This window comes from Panthera leo, chromosome D1 (genome assembly GCF_018350215.1).
Source record: "Panthera leo isolate Ple1 chromosome D1, P.leo_Ple1_pat1.1, whole genome shotgun sequence".
Classification (NCBI taxonomy): Eukaryota; Metazoa; Chordata; class Mammalia; order Carnivora; family Felidae; genus Panthera; species Panthera leo.
In genome coordinates, this window is record NC_056688.1 from 59,681,400 (window position 1) to 59,703,787 (window position 22,388).

Below are 22,388 nucleotides of genomic sequence, written 5' to 3' on the forward strand. Positions count from 1 at the left end.
AAACTTTCTTCTATTTACAAAATACCACACCACACTCAGAATCTATATGTGTATTTTAACCTTGTTAGATTAAGTTTTCCTTGAGAACAGAGGCTTTCTATTTCACATAGGATACACTGTATTTGATAATGAGTATGTGGCTAAACTACATCACAGGATACCAAGTCTGAAATGAATGTTAAATGCCACTTAAATATGTATTTATCTGTATATTCGCAGGTGTGTATAAATCTCTGTAAAAGATCACAAAACAGTCCAACTTTTGCGTGTTTTATGGAGGAAAATAATAGCTAGGGGAAGCAAACAAGATACCTTTGGTTACAGACTTTTTTGTGTCTCGTGAACTTTTTATCATACATATGTATTACCTGTACAAAAGTAGTATTTTCATAAAGTAATTTAGTCATCATCATAGACTTCCCTCTTTCACATCCCACATAAAAGCAATCTATCGGCAAATCTCATCAGTCCTATATTCAAACTGGGTCTAGAATCTGACATGTTTACTACCTCCATCTCCTCAGTCAAGCCACTATCATCTCTCATGTGAATGAAGCAACAGCTTTTCTAATTTATTTGTCTTCACCCTTGCCCCCTTAACAATCTTTTTTTCTTGAGTCTTTAAAGTTGAAACACAATGTTATATTAGTTTCAGGTGTACAACCTAGCGACTGGACAAGTCTCTAGGTTATGCTATACTCACAAGTGTAGCTACCACAATCTAAATATAGCAGCATTCAGATGATCCTTCACTCATAATCACATGACTTCTCTTTCTAAAACTTCTAATGGCTTCCTAACTCAAATAAAAATTCAAATCTTGACAATGACCCACAATGTCCTATAAAATATAGTCCTTATATCCCTTAATACTTCCCCTTGGTTCTCATTATCTTTGGAAAAAACTCAGGGTTTTTAGACTTACAGCTTCCTCTGGCTGGAATGTTGTTCCTCCAGATATCTGTATAGCTTTATCCTTCACATTCTTCAGATAGGTCACCTTCCAAATGTCACCTTATCAGTGAGGCCCTTTTTAACCATCTCCATTTACTGTGTATCTCTCCATCCCCATCTACATATCAGACACTCTATTCCTCTGACATCGCTGAATTATTTTATCAAAAAATGACAATTATGTTTTACTTTTAGTTGTCTGTCCCTCCTCAATATGATGCCAAATGCTTACTAGTTCCAAAGGCTGTTTTGTTCTGACCATATGCAAAGCCTGAGTTAGTGGTAGAGGAGCTGAAGAGTCCTGTTGCACTGGAGGTGGCTGGAGAAGACCCAAACAAGCCAGATGTGGTACCTGCTCCCACCTGGTTCTGTGGGCCTTTCCGGTTAGCCTGATAATCCTCTAAACGAAGTTCCTAGAGGAAGGGAAAGCGTATTTCCAATCTTAATATGCAGCCAAAAAAATTATTTAGGAAACTAAATACTTAAATTTAGAATTCAACGTTCATGTTCACATAGGAACCATGACTAAAAAACAGAGAAGTACAGAACATGAACTTATCACCATTACAGAAAAACACTTTCAACAGTGTAGAGTGGACACTAAAATCCATACCATAATTACTAAAACCACAGGCCAAAGGACCAATCATATCTTAATTTTAATTTTCTTTTATAAACAGCAATAGCTTCTTTTAGTACAAGGCTATATAATAATCCTATCTACTCCCACCCCAAATATAAAAATTAGCTAGAAATATCAAAGTTTCTGGGACGGGATGAGGGGTTTCAGAAAATTAGGTAAAAAAGGGATACAGTTTAAGAGTTCTATCTCACACGTCAGGGTGTTTCTGTACACTACAATAAATCAAGTACAGTATGGGATATAGAGGAAGCAACAGCTATAACTAGGGATGACACTCAAAATATACAACACACTATCATATTATAGTATGAACAAACTGTAACTTCATGCAACGCCATGGATAAATCTCACAGTGTGGAAAAGCAGACTTAGTAGGTAATGTAAGATTCCATCTATATAAAGTTCAAAATGAGCAAAACATGGGCACTCACAATAGTAGTTAGCTTAGGAAGAGGTGGCGGGGCGGGCGGGGGGATTGTGCCTAGGGAGACCGGGCACATGTGGGACATCAGGAATGCTGGTAATGCTCAGTGACTTGATCTGGATCCTGGTAACATGGGTCTGTTCACTTGGTGAAAACTTAGTATGTTGTACACTTATGACTTTGCATGAGTTTACTAAAATCATGTGCATGTCACGTACACACACGTCGCCCAGTATAATGAGAACATACAATCACAATGGACTACTAACAGAACTATACCAGTACAAACAAGCTGAATATTGACCTTCCTAAAACAAGATATGTATAGATAATACATTAATTTTTAAAAATAATTTGCTTGTGGAGCACCTGGCTGGCTCAGTCAGTAGAGCATGTGGCTCTTGATCTTGGTCAGGGTTTTGACTTCAAGCCCCACACTGGGCAAAGAGCTTACTTAAAAAAAATTTGGTTGTTAGTCTTTTACATAAACCCAGTGTGAACCACTGATCCTAAAAATAATCAAAAACATTTTTAAAAATTGCTTTCCAATAGAATCAGAAGGTTAGGCTGATATTCTGTATTGCATTTTACTGACCTCTAGAGACTTGCTTTCATATTCTTTCATAGCAGTAATACACTGGTGCTTGGTACTGATGTTAGTGCTAACTCCAGCTTTAACCATAGTATCTGTACCAGTCGGAGGCTGTAAAGGAAGATAAAAGCAAATATGAGAGTCTAAAGCAAATGTCTAAGTCTAAACTTTAAATCCCTACTCTCCAGACACAATTCTTAAACCACTGAACTCTACACTATCTAGTCCTGTAGGTCTTTTGCTAAATCAGAGTTTCAACGGCGCTTAATTAAATACATTGCATTTCTGATTTCTCTCCCCTACGTTATCTAAATAAATCAATCACAATAAGTTATCACAGACATTGAGTCCACAAACAAGCCATCTAATTACATACTAAAATACACTTAATACTGTATGCATAAGGAAAACTTCATCCAATTTACCCAACATGTACATTTAAACCTGAATCTCTGAGTTCTATCTCCTACCCTGCTCTGAAGTATCTGAAAGAAAGAAGAAAGAAATACATAAAATAAAGCGAAGTGTCTGCTTTATAACTGTTGTTGCATTTAAGAAACATGGAAGCCGGGGTTTTTTTTTCCCCTATAACCTTATGAGAAACAGGCACAATATATAACCAAAGATTTCTACTAGTATTGTCAGTTTCCTCAATTATTACACTTTCCAGGAATTATTTTTCCCTATTATTTATAAAATTTAGGTTTCTAAATTCAATATTATGACTTCACCACCTTGCCTGAGAAATTCTTCATTTCCTGGAGTAACTTTTAACAAGAAGTTCAGTCAAGACCTACTTTCCCCAGATTTTCTTTAAGCTAACTGCGCCTCCAGCCTACCCTAAGTATCTCCCCAATCGCATCAAATGGTATCTTACATCAAGTAATATTCCATACATTTTCATAAACAAATCTTCCATTCTAACCCTCTGTCCAAGTCTTAAAAAAGCCAAAGAAAACATAAAACTCCATTGCCCCATTTTGCCATTTCATCAACAAGTTTTATTCTTCATTGGCACACAAAATATTTAGGAGTTATTCCATATATCTCCTTAAAGAGGCCCTATTTTCAATAATGGTTGAGCATTCAACCATTCCTTTAGAGCCAAGTTATGAATGCAATAAATACAAGTTCAACATCATTACTACCTGTTGTAATCAACCTTGTGAATATAAATTTGACTGGGTTAAGCATAATTCAAATACACATAATCTAGATTTATGTTTCATGACTTTTCGTATTTACTATATAACTATTTACAGATTTTGTTCTTAACACATCTTAGAAGAGTGAGACTAAGCTGTGCAGAACTGGAAAAAGGAGAAATTTTATGATTCATCCTGCAAAGAAATATACAAATGGGAGAGTAATATATTCTACAAAGACTGGAAAGAAATACTTACATTAAACTTAATCGTAGTCCCAGTGGGAGCAGCTGTAAAACTACTCGGCCCAAAGAGGGAGCCAGATGTACTACCAAAAGGATTGGAGGTGGTATTTGTAGTACCAAAAAGTCCCCCACTGCTGGTACTTGTTCCAAAATCTGTAAATTACAAAGAAAAATAAGATGAAAACAGTTTAAGAATCTGTAAGACATCTTGGAATTGGGCTGTGGCACTAAAGATGCATTACTTTCACATACTCCAATTTTCTATCTTACAAATTTCCCTAGTATCTTCAAACAGGTATTTCATATAGACACAGATAAAATTCTAGGCTCAAAACTTTGAAGTGAAACAAAATCTAAATCCCTTTGTCAGCTAAATGTCTATAAAGTTCTTCTTGGGTAAATTTGGAAGAAAGTGAAAAAAAAAACAGTGCTCTATTTCATCATAAATTTTATTTCATTTCTCCTTTCTTGTTAAAACTACATGCTGTATGAACCAGTCTTTCTGAAAACATCACAATAGACTTCAATAGGGTCACAGTGTATTTTATTTATATAATACATATTACATTAATACAAACACATACACATAACCAAAAAGTTCAAAACATATAAATGGTCCTATTAGGGAAACCAAACAGGTTAATATAAAATTCTGCCCAGAAAAATAATTTAGAAAAATTAGTAGGCATCTTGATTGTTTTATAGAATGAATCCTCTAATTACCTTTTCCAAAAAGCTGAGTTTCAAAAAACTCCATAAAAGTGAATTTAACTGTTATCTAAGGAATATATTTTTCAAAGTAAGAGATATTATTTCTCAAGAAGTTATACAAAGGGTGCCAGAAATGTCAGTAAACAATAAAGTTATCTGCCAGTATTTCATAGTAAGTCAGATCCTAATTACCAATTTAAGAGGAATGTGATTTCTCACTGGCAAACTCTTTCTTTTCTAAAAACACGTCCTAATGTATGGTTTAAGGTAAACAGGCACATCTCTTTTGAATTAGCACTTTAGATTGCATTTTACATTGTCATCATTAAGTATTTCAATACCCTACAAACTTTCCCTTTGTGAAATACGGATAGCTGGCTAACTTATTCATTCTGCTATACTTTTGTGCTAAGAATGCATCAACTCACAGAGCACACCTGTTCAACCAATAGTGGTTGCCTCAAAGTACGGTGTGGAGAAGTATCCCTAGGCCACATTTAGACTTAAAGAGAAAGAAACCATCAATTAAAATCATCTGCCATGGATAATGAATGGAAGAGTAACCAGGTCATCTCCAGTATTTGTCATTCCTGCTTTAGTCTCTTATAACAAATGTGAAACAGAGGCAAGGAGGTGCCTCTGCAGTACAATACGGATGACTATACACTCCTCCTTGAAATTCTCCTGTCTTAACAACTATGACATCACTCTGACTTGGCTTTCCATATACTATCTGGTCATTCTATATCAGGAGCCTCTTCCTCTGCATATTCCTTAAATAATAATGCTTCTTAGATTTCCACTCATGGGAAGATGTACCCAACCTCCTCATTTAAAGCCTATTAAACTTTTCAATACGTTTTGAAGATTTCCTCTCCCCATGTTTTTGCCATCTGATAGAGAAAGGAGGTAAATGAACACAGGCAAAAGAAGAAGAAAGAATATATTCAATAAGCAAATCAAATTGTTGGATGCAGAAGTCCAATGATATCCTACTTACTTCCGAAGCCAGTTGGTTTATTTTGTGCAAAGGCATTGTTTTGGGATGAGAAGAGACTAGTCCCTGTACTTGCAGTTCCAAACAAGCTATTTGATGTTCCTGTTGATGTGCCAAACCCAAAGCCAGTGCTTGTGGAAGTAGCTGGCTGACTAAATGAATTAGTACCAAATAATCCTCCTGGGGAGATGGAGAGGGGGAAAAACAGTTAAATAGATGGACTGGAACCACTATATGAAGTCCTTTATCAACTACGAATAAACCAACTGTATTTCAAGTAAAACCCCTACCTGGTTTGGTCTGTGAATTTCCAAAGAGGCCTCCAGTATTATTGCTAGAACCAAATGCAGATGTTCCAAAAGCCCCTCCACTAGTAGTACCAAAACCAGTACCTGAAAAAGCAAAATCCAAGGTCAAAACAAAATCTTAATCAGGTGATCCAATGAAAAAGGATTTTAGTATTTCTTAACATTCTGTGTTTCAATACAATCGTTGGTCTTCTCTGAAAATAATTTTTTCAAAAGTCCATCATACTACAAATTACAGTCTTGAAATTAAGCATTGTATTCATTGCCTCAGGTTAAAAAAAAAAGTGAAGAAGTGTGACTTTTCAATAAAGTTATAGATGTTGATGGATTAAAAAAAAAAAGTGCCAACTAAAACCAAAAGGAGTGCAAAGGTAACTAGTGATTATAAGCTACAGACAAAAGTAAAATAATCAGAATTAAAGTGTTCAATTCTCTCCAATCACCATACGTTCCATAGTCACTGGGATGGATGGTCCGTATTTAGGAGAGCACTTCAGAATGACCTGGGAAGGGTTTTCAAAATACACATGTTCAGGTTCCAACCTGAGAGTCTAATTCCATAGTTCTAGGACAGAAAATATGTTCTTTAACAAACAAACAAACAAACAAACAGGGGTGCCTGGGTGGCTCAGTCGGTTAAGCATCCAACTTCAGCTTAGGTCATGATCTTGCAGTTTGTGGGTTCCAGCCCTGCATTGGGCTCTGTGCTGACAGCTCAGAGCCTAGAACCTGCTTCAGATTCTGTGTCTCCCTCTCTCTCTGCCTCTACCCCGTTCACGCTCTGTCTCTCTGTCTCAAAAATAAATAAACGTTAAAAAAAAAAAATTTTTTTTTAATTTTTTTAATAATAAAAATAAAATAAAATAAAAACCAAGGACCTAACAGTGCCTCAGTCAGTTAAGCGTCCAAATCTTGGTTACAGCTCAGGTCATGATCTCACGGTTGGTGTGTCTGAGCCCCGCAGAGGATTCTGTGCTGACAGTGTGGAGCCTGCTTGGGATTCTCTCCCTCTCTCTCCCTCTCTCTCTGCCCCTTCCATGCTCTCTCTCAAAATAAGTAAATACACTTAAACAAGTGAACCATCAAAAGTCAAGGACCTATATGCACAGGGTATTTCAAGAAGAGGTCAGAAGAGAGTTAAAAAAATTTTCCTCTATTGTTACAACCCTCACCAGTTAAGAGAAAGCTTCTGAGGATTTGCATTAAAACATACTGTTCAAACACTCATCTCCCCTTAAAAAGAGAAAGATAAAAACAAGACTGGGGGCACCTGGGTCACTCAGTTGGTTGAGTGTCCAAGCCTTGATTTCAGTCAGGTCTTGATCCCAGGGTCGTGAGACTGAGCATGGAGCCTGCTTAAGATTCTCTCACGTGCCCTCTGCCCCCTCCCCCATTCATGCATGCTCTCTCTCTTTAAAATAAAAATAAATACCATACAATAAAAAATAAACAAGACTAGTAAAATGCTGATTGATGCAGCTAGGAAATAACATGAAAGTTCATTATACCATTCTTTCTACTTGTGTAAGTATAAAATTTTTAATTTCAAGTTCAAAAGTGAGTAAGTGGTTGCTACAGGCAACTAGTATCATGTACAATACTGAGTGGAAGGGGAAGTGGATCATAGGAGGGCTGGTGGGGATTAGGGACTTTGATATTTTAACAGTTTTGTCACTGAGTATTATTATTCACAGAGCAAATCTCAGAGCAGCTATTCAATAACTGCAATTTTTACTGCAATATAATTGATTATTTCCTGGCTTGAAAATCTTTAACACACTGTTAACTTTTTGCTACAAAAACCAATTAATAGGGGTGCCTGGGTGGCTCAGTCGGTTGAGTGACTGACTTTGGCTCAGGTCATGATCTCACAGCTTGTGAGTTCAAGCCCTGCATCGGGCTCTGCTCTGACAGCTCGGAGCCTGGAGCCTGCTTCGGATTCTGCCCTAACCCACTCGCATTCTGTCTCTGTCTCTCTCAAAAATAAATAAACATTAAAAAAAAATTTTTAAGAAACAAAACAAAAACCAATTAAAAAAATATTTCAAGTATGGGGTGCCTGGCTGGCTCTTCAGTAAAGCATGTGACTCTTGGTCTCAAGGTCATGAGTTCAACCCCCATGCTGGGCCTGGAGCCTACATTTCAAGTACCTTTTTATTTTTTATTTTTGAGAGAGAAAGAGAGAAAGCAAGCGAGCAAGCAGGGGAGGGGCGAGAGAGAGAGAGACACACACAGAATCTGAAGCAGGCTTCAGGCTCTAAGCTGTCAGCACAGAGCCCGACACAGGACTGGAACCCATGAACCATGAGATCATGACCTGAGCCAAAGTTGGACGCTCAACCTACTGAACCACCCAGGCGTCCCACAAGTACCTTCTACTAATGATCAAAGAACCACAGAAACTCGAAACTTATTTCTATTCTCTTAAAAAATTTTAACAAGATCGTATCATCCAATCATTTAAAAAAAATTTTTTTAAGTTTATTTTGAGAGTGAGAGAGAGAGAGAGAGAGAGAGAGAGAGAGAGTGAGCAAGCAGGGGAAGGGCAGAGAGGGTGGAAGAGAATATCCCAATATATTGGGGCTCAAACTCACAAACTGTAGATCGTGACCTCAGTGGAAACCAAGAGTCTGATGCTCAACCAACTGAGCCACCCAGGCGCCCCCTCAGTCATGTTTTAAAATAGAAGTAGTGATGGTGGGCATCTTTATTTGATTTCTTTTTTTTAATGTTTATTTATTTTTGAGAGAGAGTGTGCAGGGGAGGGGCAGAGAGAGAGGGAGACAGAGGATCCAAAGCAGGCTCTGTCCTAACAGCAGAGAGCCCAATGTGGGGCTTGAACCCACAAACTAGGAGATCATGACCTGAGCTGAAGTTGGGACGCTTAACCGACTGAGCCACCCAGGCACCCCTATCTGGTCATTTTTCAAAGAAAATTTGTTATAAAAACCAAAGTATGAATAAAATTCCTGTCTAAAGCTATCAGAATGGATTTGTTCTTTTAAAAAATGTATTTATTCACGTATAATTAACACACAGTGTTACCCTAGTTTCAGACTTTCATTCGTTTCAGACCCTGTATTTAAGAGTCTGTTCTTTTGTCCCTTTTTCCTTTGTTCATTTGTTTTGTTTCTTAAATTCCACATATGAGTGAAATCATATGGTATTTGTCTCTCCCTGACTTATTTCACTTAGCATTATACCTCTAGGTCCATCCATGTTGTTGCAAATGGCAAGATCTCATTCTTTTTTATGACTAATATTCCATTGTATATATACACCACATCTTCTTTATCCATTCATTTATTGATGGACACTGGGTTGTTTCCGTATCTTTGCTATCGTAAATAACACTGCAATAAACATAGGGGTACATATATCTTTTCAAATTGGTGTTTTGGTTTTCTTTGGGTGAACATCCAGCAGTGGAATTACTGGATCTTAAGGTAATTTTACTTGTAATTTTTTGAGGAACTTCCCTACTGTTTTCCACAGTGGCTGCACCATTTTGCATTACCACCAACAGTGCACGAGGGTTCCTTTTACTCCATATCCTCACCAACATTTGTTATATCTTGTGTTTTTTTATTTCAGCCATCAGAATGGATTTGTTCTTAATAAGAATAGCTTAATATTTTCCCCCTCTTTTGTTCTTTTGTAAAACTTACTCTGCCCAAATGTTGAAGTTGTGCCAAAGCCACCAGTGCCACCCCCAAAGGGCGTTCCAAATGACTTATTAAACATCTTCAAAATGAGTCTTTGCTTCAGATAGCTGAAAGAAGAAAAAAATATTACTTTTTAAAGACCACAGAATTAATTCTTTCAAAAAATATGACATTTTACAAGTTGAGGCCCATTCAAACTATAGCATAATCTTTAATCTCATTCAATATCCTAAAACTCTATAATGATAAAAGATCTTCTAAAATTGAGCTGAATTATCAGTACCATAATGTGAGATTAAACTTCAGATCCCACCAATAATCAACCATCCCTTTAAAACCATGTTTTTTAACTTTTTTTTTAAAGCTCCCTTTTAATGAAGGATTCAGGTCCACTATGCCAGATCTAGGAGGTTATGCACAATATCCATTAAAAATTACAATGATATTCTGCTATTATAATCACTTGAGAAATTAAAATTTTTGTTAGGCTTTATTTTCTATAGTTTGCATTGCAAAAAGGTTTTTTTGCCTTATTATTATTATTATTATTTTGGTATATAAAATGTTACAATATTAAATGTTACTTAAACTATGCATACCCCTCCCCCCATCTCCAAATGCCAGAGAGTCTGGTGCTCTGACATTCTCTTTGAGTCTTACTTCTTAAGACCATTCTTTATGGTCCCCTACTTTTCTATCTTTGGAAACATTACAGAAAATCTTTGGTGAAACCCCCTCCACCTCATATGAATGATTCTCCTGCAGTATCTAAACTATGTACTTAATGAGTTGGACCAAAGTGTTTCAAGAAGTACAAAAGAGAAGTTTGCTCTCCCTTAGATTTGACCAAAAAAACAAGTTAAAGGTATAGTTTATTCCAAAGTAAACACTGTCCCCCTCATAAATTTTCCTTAAACTTAAGATATCTGCTACCACTTACCTATCAGCAGACAAGAAAATACTGAGTAAACTATGTACTTTTAATATAAAAACTCAAAAACAGCCAATCGTGCTTATCTGGATTCTGTGACAGGTAGGACGATTTTTCTATTATATACACATGATGGAACAGTTTTTTCTTCTAGTAAAATCATGCCTCATTCATATAATAGAATTAAATACAACATTTGGAAGCGCTCCCCACAATGTTCCAGTGTCCCTTTAGTACTTCCAGCTATTCCAACAACCGAAACATTCTGTGCAACATTGGAAAAGATGAAGCTGTCCCTAAATACCTAATGGTTTTATAGAAATCAACATTCTGTCCCCTAAACTCTCCTACAAAAAAAAATTCCAACACTTAATTCTTTATCCACATCCATGAATTTAATAACTCTAATTAAACAAAGCTCAGTGAACCACTGGTTCAAGAGAGCCACATCAGAATTAGCTGACAAGCTTTTCAAAATAAAACCCCCCAGGCCCTATTCTAGAAATGAGGACCAAAATGTCCAGGGTTAGGATATAGACATTTGTATTTTGAAAAGTTCAAGTGACTCTAATGCATTCTCGTGGAACTAGAGACTATATTTCATGTAATCATCATTTCTCTTTCAGTAATGAGATCTGCTTGAAGTTTCCTCTCTTCTCAATTTAACAGATGTCACAAAGTGACAGACTGGGCCTTCAGCCTATTAACTGGTAACTCTCCTTTCCAGGGAAAATATTCTTGGAAGCTCAGCAGAAGTCTAGACCTGGCTATGGGTCTATCTATCTATACATTTGTTTTTCAACAGTGCATTCAGAATTGACAGTTGTGCTAGGGGTTAGATGTCTGGACAGTTCCATTTTGACCACAATCCCTCTCATACTGCTGTCTTGAGTCAGAGCCCCTATACACTCACTTTACTGTATCTGTTGAATAAATTTTTTGACCCATCATCAGCACAGCAAAAAACTGTGAACTGTAATAAAGTTATTACAATAATTTTGCCATCCATTTTCTTATTCACCCCCACAATCAGAAATCTGTTGTTCATGTAAATCTGACATCTACAGAGCAGACACGTCCGGATTTAAAAGCCAAGTAATAGTTTTCCTCTGTGACATTCATCCTTATGTTGAAGATTTTAATGTTAATTTGGGTTTCATAGTACTGAATTCTACAGACCAAACCCACAGCTCCATAACAATCAAAATTTGTTTTTAATAATCTTATCCTAACAAAAACCTAACCTCACACATATATTTCACAAAGGGATTTTAAGTAGCAATAAAATACCCTGGAAAACACCTAACAGTATATAGGCTCTTATATATTATCTCAACAATCCTAATATGATGGTATTATGTATCACTACCTGTACTTTCAGGATGAAAAAAACAGGATCAAGTGTTTACCAAATTTCCCAAGGTCAAAGAAGTAGTGAGTGGAAAAACCTCAGTTTAAACTATCTTCTGACTCCCCATAGATACGCTCAATCCTAGGAGAGAACATACTAAGCAATAAACAATAACGTGTTCAGTGTTAAGGAAATTCATCTGTTCCAGACTCAAGAATGAGGGGCAATGCCGGTAACAAAATCTAATTTAGACTCCTAGAATAAAAGCTTCTCATTCAAGCTCAGCCTATCTTTCTGACTCAAGGATGAGAGACAACGCTGGAACCAAAATCCAATTTGGATTCCTAGAATAAAAGCTTCTCACTCAAGCTCAGCCTATCTTTTTGGTTCTGGACACAATGAGCTTGGCTTAATCTCAAACCTGATCATACTGGGACTTAAATTGTTGTTTTTTTTTTTTTTTTAATTATCACCATGGAAACAAACCAAGATTTTTGCAAATGACCTCATGATTTTCATTACAATTGGCAGAAACTGAATAACGGCTAATGCATTTACCTCTCTGCCCTTCAAATAAATCATTTTCCTGCCTATGTTATGAAATCTCAGTGACTCAATGAAAGATGCCCCCTTCCTTACACTTACTCCTTCCAAACAACCTAATTCATTCTTCAAAACCTAGCTCAAATGTCATCTCTTCTATAAGCCTTTCCTAACTTCCTCTAACAATTAGTTATTCTGCTGAGCTTACACAGCTCATAATGATTTGTTTACAAGTATCCATGTTGACTCTGACTATAGCGGACACTGTTATAATACCAACTACACAGATCTGTTATAATACCAACTACACAGATCTCCGTTCAAGACCGAAGGATTTGTTGTCCCGGCTGCTGAGAAGTACTACCGAAAGATAACCCTCAGTTGTCAGTCCTGTTCAGAACTGCCTCTGCTGAAGAGCTACCTTACCCAATGTCATATCCTCTTCCTAGGACCAGCCCATATGCAAAATCAGGCCTCTTCACTCCAACTAAGGGTAACTTTAAAGGCTCTTCCTGGCTTCACATTCTCCACAGGATTGGTTGGGTCCTTCATTAAGATCGTATCACAACTCAATTTCCTCTTCTCTCCCAACGTGCTGATCCTAAGAGCACTGTCTAATAAAACTCATGCAGGACTACCTCCAGTTCAGAGTCTGCTGCCCAGGGAGCTCACCTTCTGAAATCTCCAACTCTCCCTAATACACAATGAACTTGTCTGGGTAATGGACAGTATCATTTGTTTACTATCCCAGAACCTAACATAGGGTCTGAAACATACAGTTGACCTTTAAATAATGCAGTAGGTGTTCTAACTTTTGACTCCCCCAAAACTTAAGTACTTAATAACCCACTATTGACTGGAAGCCTTACCAATAACAAACAGTTCTTTAACACATATTTTGTATATGTATCATGTACTGCATTCTTTTTTAAAAATGTTTATTTGAGAGAGAGAGCTAAAGAGCACATGCACACACACAAAGGAGGGGCAGGAAAAGAGAGAATCCCAAGCAGACTCTGTGCTGCCAATGCAGAGCTTGACTCAGGACTCAATCTTACGAACCATGAGACATGACCTGAGCCAAAATCAAGAGTCAGATGCTTAACCGACTCAGTCCCCCAGGCGCCCATACTTACTGCATTCTTACAGTAAAGTGAGCTAGGGAAAAGAAAATGTTAAAGTCATAAGAGAAAATACATTTACAGTACTCTCTCATATTTACTGAAATAATGCCACATGTAAGTGGACAAGTGCAGTTAAAACGCTTGTTCAAGGGTAAACTGTACTCATTTTCTAAATTAATGACAATCACCACTTAAGTGTTTTTTATGTTGTGTTTTGTTTTTGAGAGAGAGAACACAAGAGGGGGAGGGGAAGAGAGAGGGAGACGAAGATCCAAAGCGGATTCTGCACCAACAGACTGACAGTAGTGAGCCGGATGCAGGGCTCGAACTCACGAACCATGAGATCATGACCTAAGCTGAAGTCAGACTCTTAACCCACTGGGCCACCCAGGTGCCCCTAGTGTTTTTTAAGCACAGGCTGAATGATCAAGGTACTTTAGAAGTAACTTCTAACTTAAAATCATGTTTCATGAATTCTCACAACAAAAGAAAGCCATGGAAGGGAAGATCCTTGGTAGAATCTGTCATTTAATTAAGAGGTTGCAAAAAGGAAGCAATCACAGAAGGCTGGATACGACTGGCAGACAATTCTTTGTTTGACCTGTTATAAATATGGCATATTTCACATATACCTAAGTATGCATGTACATAGAAATGTTTGTGTGTGTATGTATACATTAGCTCAAACTAGCTGATAACATTTAAAACAGGGCTATGGCAGAAAAATAGATTTTGGGCCTCTCATAAAAAAACCTAATGATTAAGCAAACTAGAACTGTAATCATCCAATAATAGCCTGGAGTTTTAGTAGCAAATGTCCCCTTTTTATATGGTAAGAGCCATATAATCTTTAATCTCCAATGTGCCACAATACCTACCCAACATCGCTTATTTCCATCAGGTGCCTGGCCTCAACAGATTTTGAGTTTGTAACTTCTGATATAACCTGAGAAAGGACCCACACATTTAAAACTGGATGATCAGGTAAGTGCCAAGAAGCACAAGTCGTCAAAATTAGGTCAGAATCTGAGCAGGAAATGTGAGGGAAAATGTGTGGGTATTTAGAATCTGAACTGGACCATAGGGAATTAGAAAGAGGGGAAATGAGCACCAGATAAATAAGGTACACAGGTTAAGAATGGGTATTTGTGTACCTATCTTATCTGGCCTTTTATTTTAATATCAAAGGCCAGCTTCCCTCATATGATAAGCATATAATATACTTATCAGCATAAACATATAATGTGCTTATCAGTTCATTAGGTAGTGATGTAATTAACCTTAAATTACCCAACTAAAGGAATAAACCAGAGCACTCCGCTACATACGTACCCAGAATATGGTATATCAAGAATAGGACACCACCAGAACATTTGGACAAAGTTACCCCCATGAGAGTTATTTCAAGGAAAAGATGCTTAATGAAAAAAGCAAACTGCAAAAAGATACACTTGGCAGCTTACGTACAATAGAAAAAAACAATACACTGTTATTTATGGATATGCATATACATAGTCAAAGTAAAGAGGGAGACTAGAAAAAATACATTAAAGTGGTTGCCTCTAGAGAAAGGAAGGTAAATGAGACATGGGGCAGAGAATTCGGAGGACCCAAACTTTTCCATCATGTTTATTTCCTCTATTAAAGCAACAACAAAAGATCTAGATGACGAAGACAGATATCTGCACTAACTCTATTTTTCCATTAAAAAAAAAAAAAAGTAAGGGGGTGCCCGGGTGGCTCATTGGTTAAGCGTCTGACTCTTGATTTCAGCTCATGTCATGATCCCAGGGTCATGGGATTAAGCCCTGTGTTGGGCTCTGAGCTGAGCGTGGAGCCTCCCTAGAAATTTCTTTCTCCCCCTTTCTCCCCTGCTTGCACCCTCTCTCAAAAAATAAACAAACAAATAAGTAACGAATTATCTCACATAAACCTCCCAAGAATCCAAAGAGGTAGGTATTTTTATCCATATTTTACAGTGGTGAAATTGAGGCACAAGAAGTCACTTGCCAAGGACCACAAAGCTATTTTTGACTCCACAAAGCTACTTTTTTTATTTTGAGAGAGCATGCACACAAGGTGGGGAGGGACTGAGAGAGGGGTGGGGGGGGCGGGGGGAGAGAGAATCCCAAGCAGGCTCCATGCTGCCATTGCAGAGCCCAACACAGGGCTCGATCTCACGGAACTGTGAGATCATGACCTGAGCAGAAACCAAGTGTCAGACGCTTAACCCACTAAGCCACCCAGGCGCCCCTCCACAAAGCTACTTTTGACTATTAGCTGTGCATACAGAGCCCAGAGCTCCTAGACAATGAACTAAAAGGAAAAATCACTTTGCATTCACTAAATAAGGAAGCTATAACCCCCAAATTTGGCAATTGTGATCTAGCACCATCAGGAGAAAGAGACACTTCTCTGGCAAACGTGAGATTTCTGGTCATCAGAAAGGTAATCGCTCTTATGGATTGACAATTTATATCACCTAGATGAACTTTCCTCCAAAGATTAACTACTTCATGGGTGGATTTATCTACACTCATTATAGGGTTTTTTTTGGATAAGACATATTTGGAAAGAAAAAATTAAAATGAAATAGTGCCATACAGAAAAAGACAATGCCCTTAAATTTACTTTGCTCTCTGTGCTACATCTTTTAATTAATAATTCAGACTGTCAGATACAAGAAAGAGGCAGCTTTAATAATAGACACCAGTGTCCAGTATTCCCCCACTGTCCCAAATAAAGCTTAATAACCTGACATATCTCCAACTTTTATGAGCTTTGTGAACTCTGGGCATGACAAAACTTAGTCGTCTTTCAGAAAAGTGGTGGACAGACCCTAAAACATGGTTACAACCCAGCAATTGCCAACTTTGAGTGGCATCTGAATGACTAAGCAAGCTTGCTGCTCTCTGACAACAGAAAGTTACACAACTGGGAAGTAATTTTTCCTTTCCCCTTCACTGAGTTCCTTTGTACCAAACTCAGTAAAGAGCAAAAACAATAAATGTTAGATGAATGAACTAGTACTTCTCAGTTTATAAAGTACTTTTTCATTTATCCTCTCCTCTAATCTTCACAAAAATACTAGAATATTCTGGTGGGAATTATCATCCAGAGTTAAACTGAAAGGAAAAATGTTCACTTTTGCCTTGAATGGGAGAGGAAGGATGGAGAGTTAGCTAGAATTCCAGAAGTTGACGTAGTCTTAATCACCTAATATCACATCCCAGCAAAACCATCTGCTATCTTCTTGTTTTACTGTATCCCTATGATCAATCCCAGATCAAGTCATTCCTTTTATTAGAACATTCGTTTTTCTCCCCTAAAAACTATGTCCCCCCCCCCCCTTTTTTTTTTCTAAAAATTGCTGTTCAGGGGTCCCTGGCTGGTTCAGTCAGTAGAGCATGTGACTCTTGATCTCGGAGTTGTAAGTTTGAGCCCCATGGTGGGTGTAGCAATTACTTAAAAAAAGAAAATCTTAAAAAATTTTTTAAATAAAAATTGCCATTCAAGCCTCACCTACTTCACACTGTCCTAGATTAGAACCTTCAGACTCTTATCAGTATGAAAACATATCCCCACCCCTCTCCCTTTCCAAACCCGATTACATAATTACAAACTAATACCTCCCAGCTGCTTTTAGTTACGCAATATATTTGTTGTCATACCTGCCACTTGAGTGTCTGAGTTGTTTGCCGCTCTAGTAAAAAGCATCTGGATTTTGCTCAATTTCTTCCATTAGGCTGTAAATTAATTAAAAATAGTCTATATTATCTAATACAATTCCTTTCTTCACAGTGCTGAGCACCATTTTTCATCCTCTTAACATAACGTTCATTTTATAAAGTAGTGAAGAGTACATTAGCTTTGGAGTGAGACAAATCTGTATTTAAAACTCTCCGCCACCTACTATCTTTGCAATTTTCTGTAAATCTAAAATTAATTCAAAATTTAAAGTTAAAAAAGGAATTTAAACCACCCTGCCACTTGCTACCGTGTAACTGTATTTGTCATAATAATATTCAACCTCTTAGACCTCAATTTCTACAATTAAACAATAGGGATTATCTGGCCTACACTAAAGGACAAAAAGGTCTCAAACTAGAGCGCCTCAAAGGTAGGGTTTTTTTTTAAGTAATCGCTACACCCAAAATGAGACTTGAACTTATAACCCCAAAAGAGACGTGCTCCAGTGACTGAACCAGCCAGAGGCCCCAAAAGCAGGTTTTTCTTTAGCTTTTCAAAATATATTTTACAATAAAGTGTAAATTAATTTCCCCTTCCTCTAAGCCTTGACTGCTCAATGCCTCGTTAAAAAAACCACACATAAAATGATTTCCCAATACTTCACTGTCGCCTACTGACCATTTAATACAACCATAAAATATCACTGTAAACAAAAACAAACACCCCCTCCACACACAACACACACACACAGAGGTCACTCTGATCATTCACTCTCTTCCACTCAACTCACATCCTTATCCTTAGTCTTATTCCCAACAGGACACCTTTAATCTACAAATCCATTCACCTATTTCTTCCTAAGAAGCTTAATCCACCAAGAAGGGTTAGGTGTGTAGATATCAGAAATCTGTGTCAAAGCAGCATGTGGAAGCAAGGTATGAAGCGATTACTAACTGCAAAATGCATTCATGGAGGATGAACTGTTCCCTTCCTGAAAAAGTTCTAATTCACTCAGTTCTTTCTTCCTTTGATTAGTGGCTTTTAAGTATTTTTAGCTATGGAACCCAATACATAAAACAGACATAAGGAGAAGCTGCTCTAGCTGAAGTAAAGAATAGGTACAGTAGAACCCTACCAGCTGAGCCCTCTCAAAGAAGCTTAGGGCTGTAGGAACCAGTGTGAAAAATCATTGTCCTTTCTAGATTAGTGGTTCTTTTCTTTTTTTTTTAAATTTACATACAAGTTAGTTAGCATATATTGCAATAATGATTTCAAGAGTAGAATTCAGTGATTCATCCCCCATGTGTAACACCCAGTGCTCATCCCAACAAGTGCCCTCCTTAACGCCCCTTGCTCATTTAGCCCATCCCCCACCCCACAACCCCTCCAGCCACCCTCAGTTTGTTCTCTGTACTTTAGAGTCTGTTTTGTCCTCCTCCCTGTTTTTATATTAATTTTACTTCCCTTCCCTTATGTTCATCTGTTTTGTATCTTAAATTCCATATATGAGTGAAGTCATATGATATTTGTCTTTCTCTAATTTCACTTAGCATAATACACTCTAGTTCCATCCATGTTGTTGCAAATGTAGATTAATGGTTCTGAAAGTGAGGTCTGAAGGCCCCTAAAAGTCTCTGAGACCTCTTCGAGGATGTCCACGAAGTCAAAACTATTTTCATAATAATACTAAAATATTAACTTTCTTTTTTTAAACTGTACTAACCTCAGCACTGAGTTGCAAAACCAATGATATATAAAACTGCTGGAACCGGGGCACCTGGGTGGCTCAGTCAGTTAAGCAGTTAAGCATCTCACTTCAGCTCAGGTCATGATCTTGTGGTTTGTGGTTTGAGCCCCGCGTCAGGCTCTGTGCTGACAGCTCAGAGCCTGGAGCCTGCTTCAGATTCTGTGGGTCTCCCTCTCTCTGTGCCCCTCCCCTGCTTGTGCTCTGTCTCTCTCTCTCTCTCCACCCCCCCTCAAAAATAAGTAAACATTGAAAAAAATATTTAAAACAAACCTGCTGTTTCATGCTGGAACCTGAGCATGAATCAGGACAATGACCCAAGCTCTAAAATAGTCACTAAATTCTTCACTGCCACCCACTTACAGCACACAAAAAAAATCCACTTTCACTTGAATGCCTTTGATGAAGCAGTAAAAACTGATTGTATTAATTCTTGATATTTCGGCATACATCTTTTTTAAAAATGTTTATTTATTTTGAGAAAGAGTGTGGGAATGAGTGAGGGAGGGGCGGAGAGAGATGGAGAGAGATAATCCAAGCAGGCTCCAGATCCCACAAATCTCAAGTTCATGACATGAGCCGAAATCAAGAGTCGGATTTTTTTTTTCTTTTTTTTAATGTTTATTTTTGAGAGAGAGACAGAGCACGAGCAGGGAAGAGGCAGAGAGAAAGACACAGAATCTGAAGGAGGCTCCAGGCTCCTCTGTCAGCACAGAGCCCGACTCGGGGTTGGAACTCATGGACCGCAAGATCATGACCTAAGATGAAGTCAGATGCTTAACCAACTGAGCCACCCAAGTGTTTCACATCTTTTTAATACTCCGTGATTATTCTTTGAGATGAAATGGGAAATACTCAAAAGCACTTCTTGTAAATGGAAACACAAGGGCTATCTCAAAGAAAAACACTTGTGTGATTACCTGAGTAGAAAGCTGAACCAGCTGATTTTTTCATGAAACACCATTTTTACTTCAGAGAATAAACGATAAACTATGGTTATTGAGACTTGAAACAAAAATTAGAATTATGTCTACCACTATGAGCTTGCCAACTTCCCAATTCTTAAAAGACTTAGCTGATGAGATGGGTGGAAATGTTAACAACTTTATAATTAAATTTGTCAACATTTGGAAGAGGTACATAACCCGGTGAACCAATAATTTCTAAATGATCAATGTATGAAGTCATAAAATCATGCATGGTAAACATTCAAAGTACAAGACAGACCAATGAATTTTAATGTAACACTGTACAAAAGTTCAATAATATGGTTTCAGATTCCATATTGCAACAAATCTTTAGAAACGTGTTAAGTATAGTGTCAAAGGAGAATACCTACAATTACTTGAAAAGGTTATTAAAACATTCCTCCCTTTTCCACCCTTTTCTGTATGAGGCAGGATTTTCTTAACATACTTCAACCAAAACAACTTATCAACTATCTAATGCAAAAGATCTGCAAATCCAGTGGTCCTCTATTAAGCCTGACATCAAAGAGATTTACAAACATGTAAAACAACCCCACTCTCGGGGTTCATTTTTTAAATGAAATTGTTAACAAATGAGATTATTTCTTTAAGTCAATAAATCTTTAAAACTTTTAATTTGTATGGGGTACCTGGGTAACTCAGTCGGTTATGCGTCCAACTTTGGCTCAGGTCATGATCTCACAGCTCGGGAGTTCAGGCCCAGTGTCAGGCTCTGTGCTGACAGCTCAGAGCCTGGAGCCTGCTTCGGATTCTGTGTCTCCCTCTCCCTCTGCCCCTTCCCCGCTCACCCTGTCTCTCTGTCTCTCTCTCTCAAAAATAAATAAATATTTAAAAAAAATTTTTTTTAATTTTAATTTTCTAGTGCAGTAAATAAGAGTAGATATAACCCATATAAACAAAGGCTCTCTGGAGTATTCAATAATTTTTAGAAGTATAAAGGAGTCCAAAGACCTCAAATTTTGAGAACTGCTGTACTAGAGTATTCCTACTGCCTCCTTCTAATTCATTTGCCAGATTCCAGTTTGACATCTTCCAATTTACACTACTACTCACCAGCTTAAACTCACTCTTAGTATCAGACTTAGGTAATTAGAGCTATATTTTAAGAAATAATTTTCATTTCTCTACTACAAAACTGCATTACACTGAATTAAGTACAAACTCTTCAATATGACAATTCAGTGTCAGTACAAAAGGACAAGACTTCTGATCAATGCGTATTCATATGACATCAAATGTATCAGTAATATGAAAGATAATGGAATCCCACAGCATCACATTTAATCGCATCAATTCAACTACAAGCTCTTTTGCCCTCTTCCACAAAAAGAGAACTAGATATTGCTTTATTTACCCAATGGCCTATCCCCTTTCAAAAAGACCTTGATTTCTATCCCAGAGAAAGGGAGGCTACCATGGAAATAAAAGAAACTAAAGAAAGTTACTCTAGGACTCTCAGCTTTTCAGCTGCCTGATACCAGATTTTGACAATTTAAGGGTTTTTCAAGGACAGTTTGACAAAATGTAAGCATCTGTACAGCTGACTTTACAAGCATACACTAGGTAAGATAAAGGTATGACTTTACTGAAATACTGGTAATGTATTCTCAAGAGCAGTGATCTCCCAATCCAGGCAATTTTGCTTCCCAGTGGACATCTAACAATGTTTAGAAACCTTAATTGTTACAACTTGGGGAGGGGGTATTATGGATATCTAATGGGTAGAGGTGGGGAATGCTGCTAACTATCCACCAATACACAACATAGCTCCCAGACAAAAAGAATTATCTGGCCCAAAATTTCAACAGTGTTCAGGATGAAAAATCTTCTCTAGAGACATGTGATGCCAAATACTTAGGTTCAATTCCAAACCCAAAGAAATGCACCAAATTCTCAAAAACCGTTGTTTACATGCCTTGCCTCTAATATTTATATTGTTAAATTAATTTCTTTCTAACCTTTCAACAAATTGCATAATTACAATGCTCTATGTAATACAATGCGCTCTCTATTGGAAATTAAACATCAGAACTACTATCCCTTACTTCCTAGGTTCATTGCTACAATAAAAATATCACAATATCACAAAAAAATACCTAATTTCTTCCAAGCCGTAAATTTGGTTCCCTAAAAGTTCTATTTGCTCTTAACTATCTATGAGCTAGTAGACATGAATGAAGTCAGATACCAAAGTACCATGTAACATACAAACAGTATGGGTCATCTTATCTAGGCCCCATATTTCAGGAGCACACATATACTCAGTCTTTTTATAGACTATTTTTAGGTTTAACTGCTCCATATTTGTTTATCCCTTCAAGGAAAAACTACT

General features: G+C 37.4%; 1 protein-coding gene across 7 annotated transcripts in view; it reads right to left on the bottom strand.

Moving 5' to 3' along the window:
• Positions 1 to 22,388, bottom strand: part of NUP98 (nucleoporin 98 and 96 precursor) — a 114,162-nt gene that overhangs the window by 89,922 nt on the left and 1,852 nt on the right. For 6 of the 7 annotated variants that reach the window (XM_042905557.1, XM_042905559.1, XM_042905561.1 and 3 more), the window contains 6 exons: positions 9,688 to 9,791; positions 6,002 to 6,103; positions 5,715 to 5,891; positions 4,017 to 4,156; positions 2,617 to 2,724; positions 1,187 to 1,367 (listed from right to left, as the gene is read on the bottom strand). In XM_042905557.1, coding sequence (XP_042761491.1) covers positions 1,187 to 1,367; positions 2,617 to 2,724; positions 4,017 to 4,156; positions 5,715 to 5,891; positions 6,002 to 6,103; positions 9,688 to 9,763 — 784 coding nt within the window. In that variant the 5' untranslated portion in view covers positions 9,764 to 9,791. Of the gene's footprint in view, positions 1 to 1,186; positions 1,368 to 2,616; positions 2,725 to 4,016; positions 4,157 to 5,714; positions 5,892 to 6,001; positions 6,104 to 9,687; positions 9,792 to 17,304; positions 17,380 to 22,388 lie in introns of those variants that run through there. The other variant, XM_042905556.1, reaches the window with a different exon arrangement.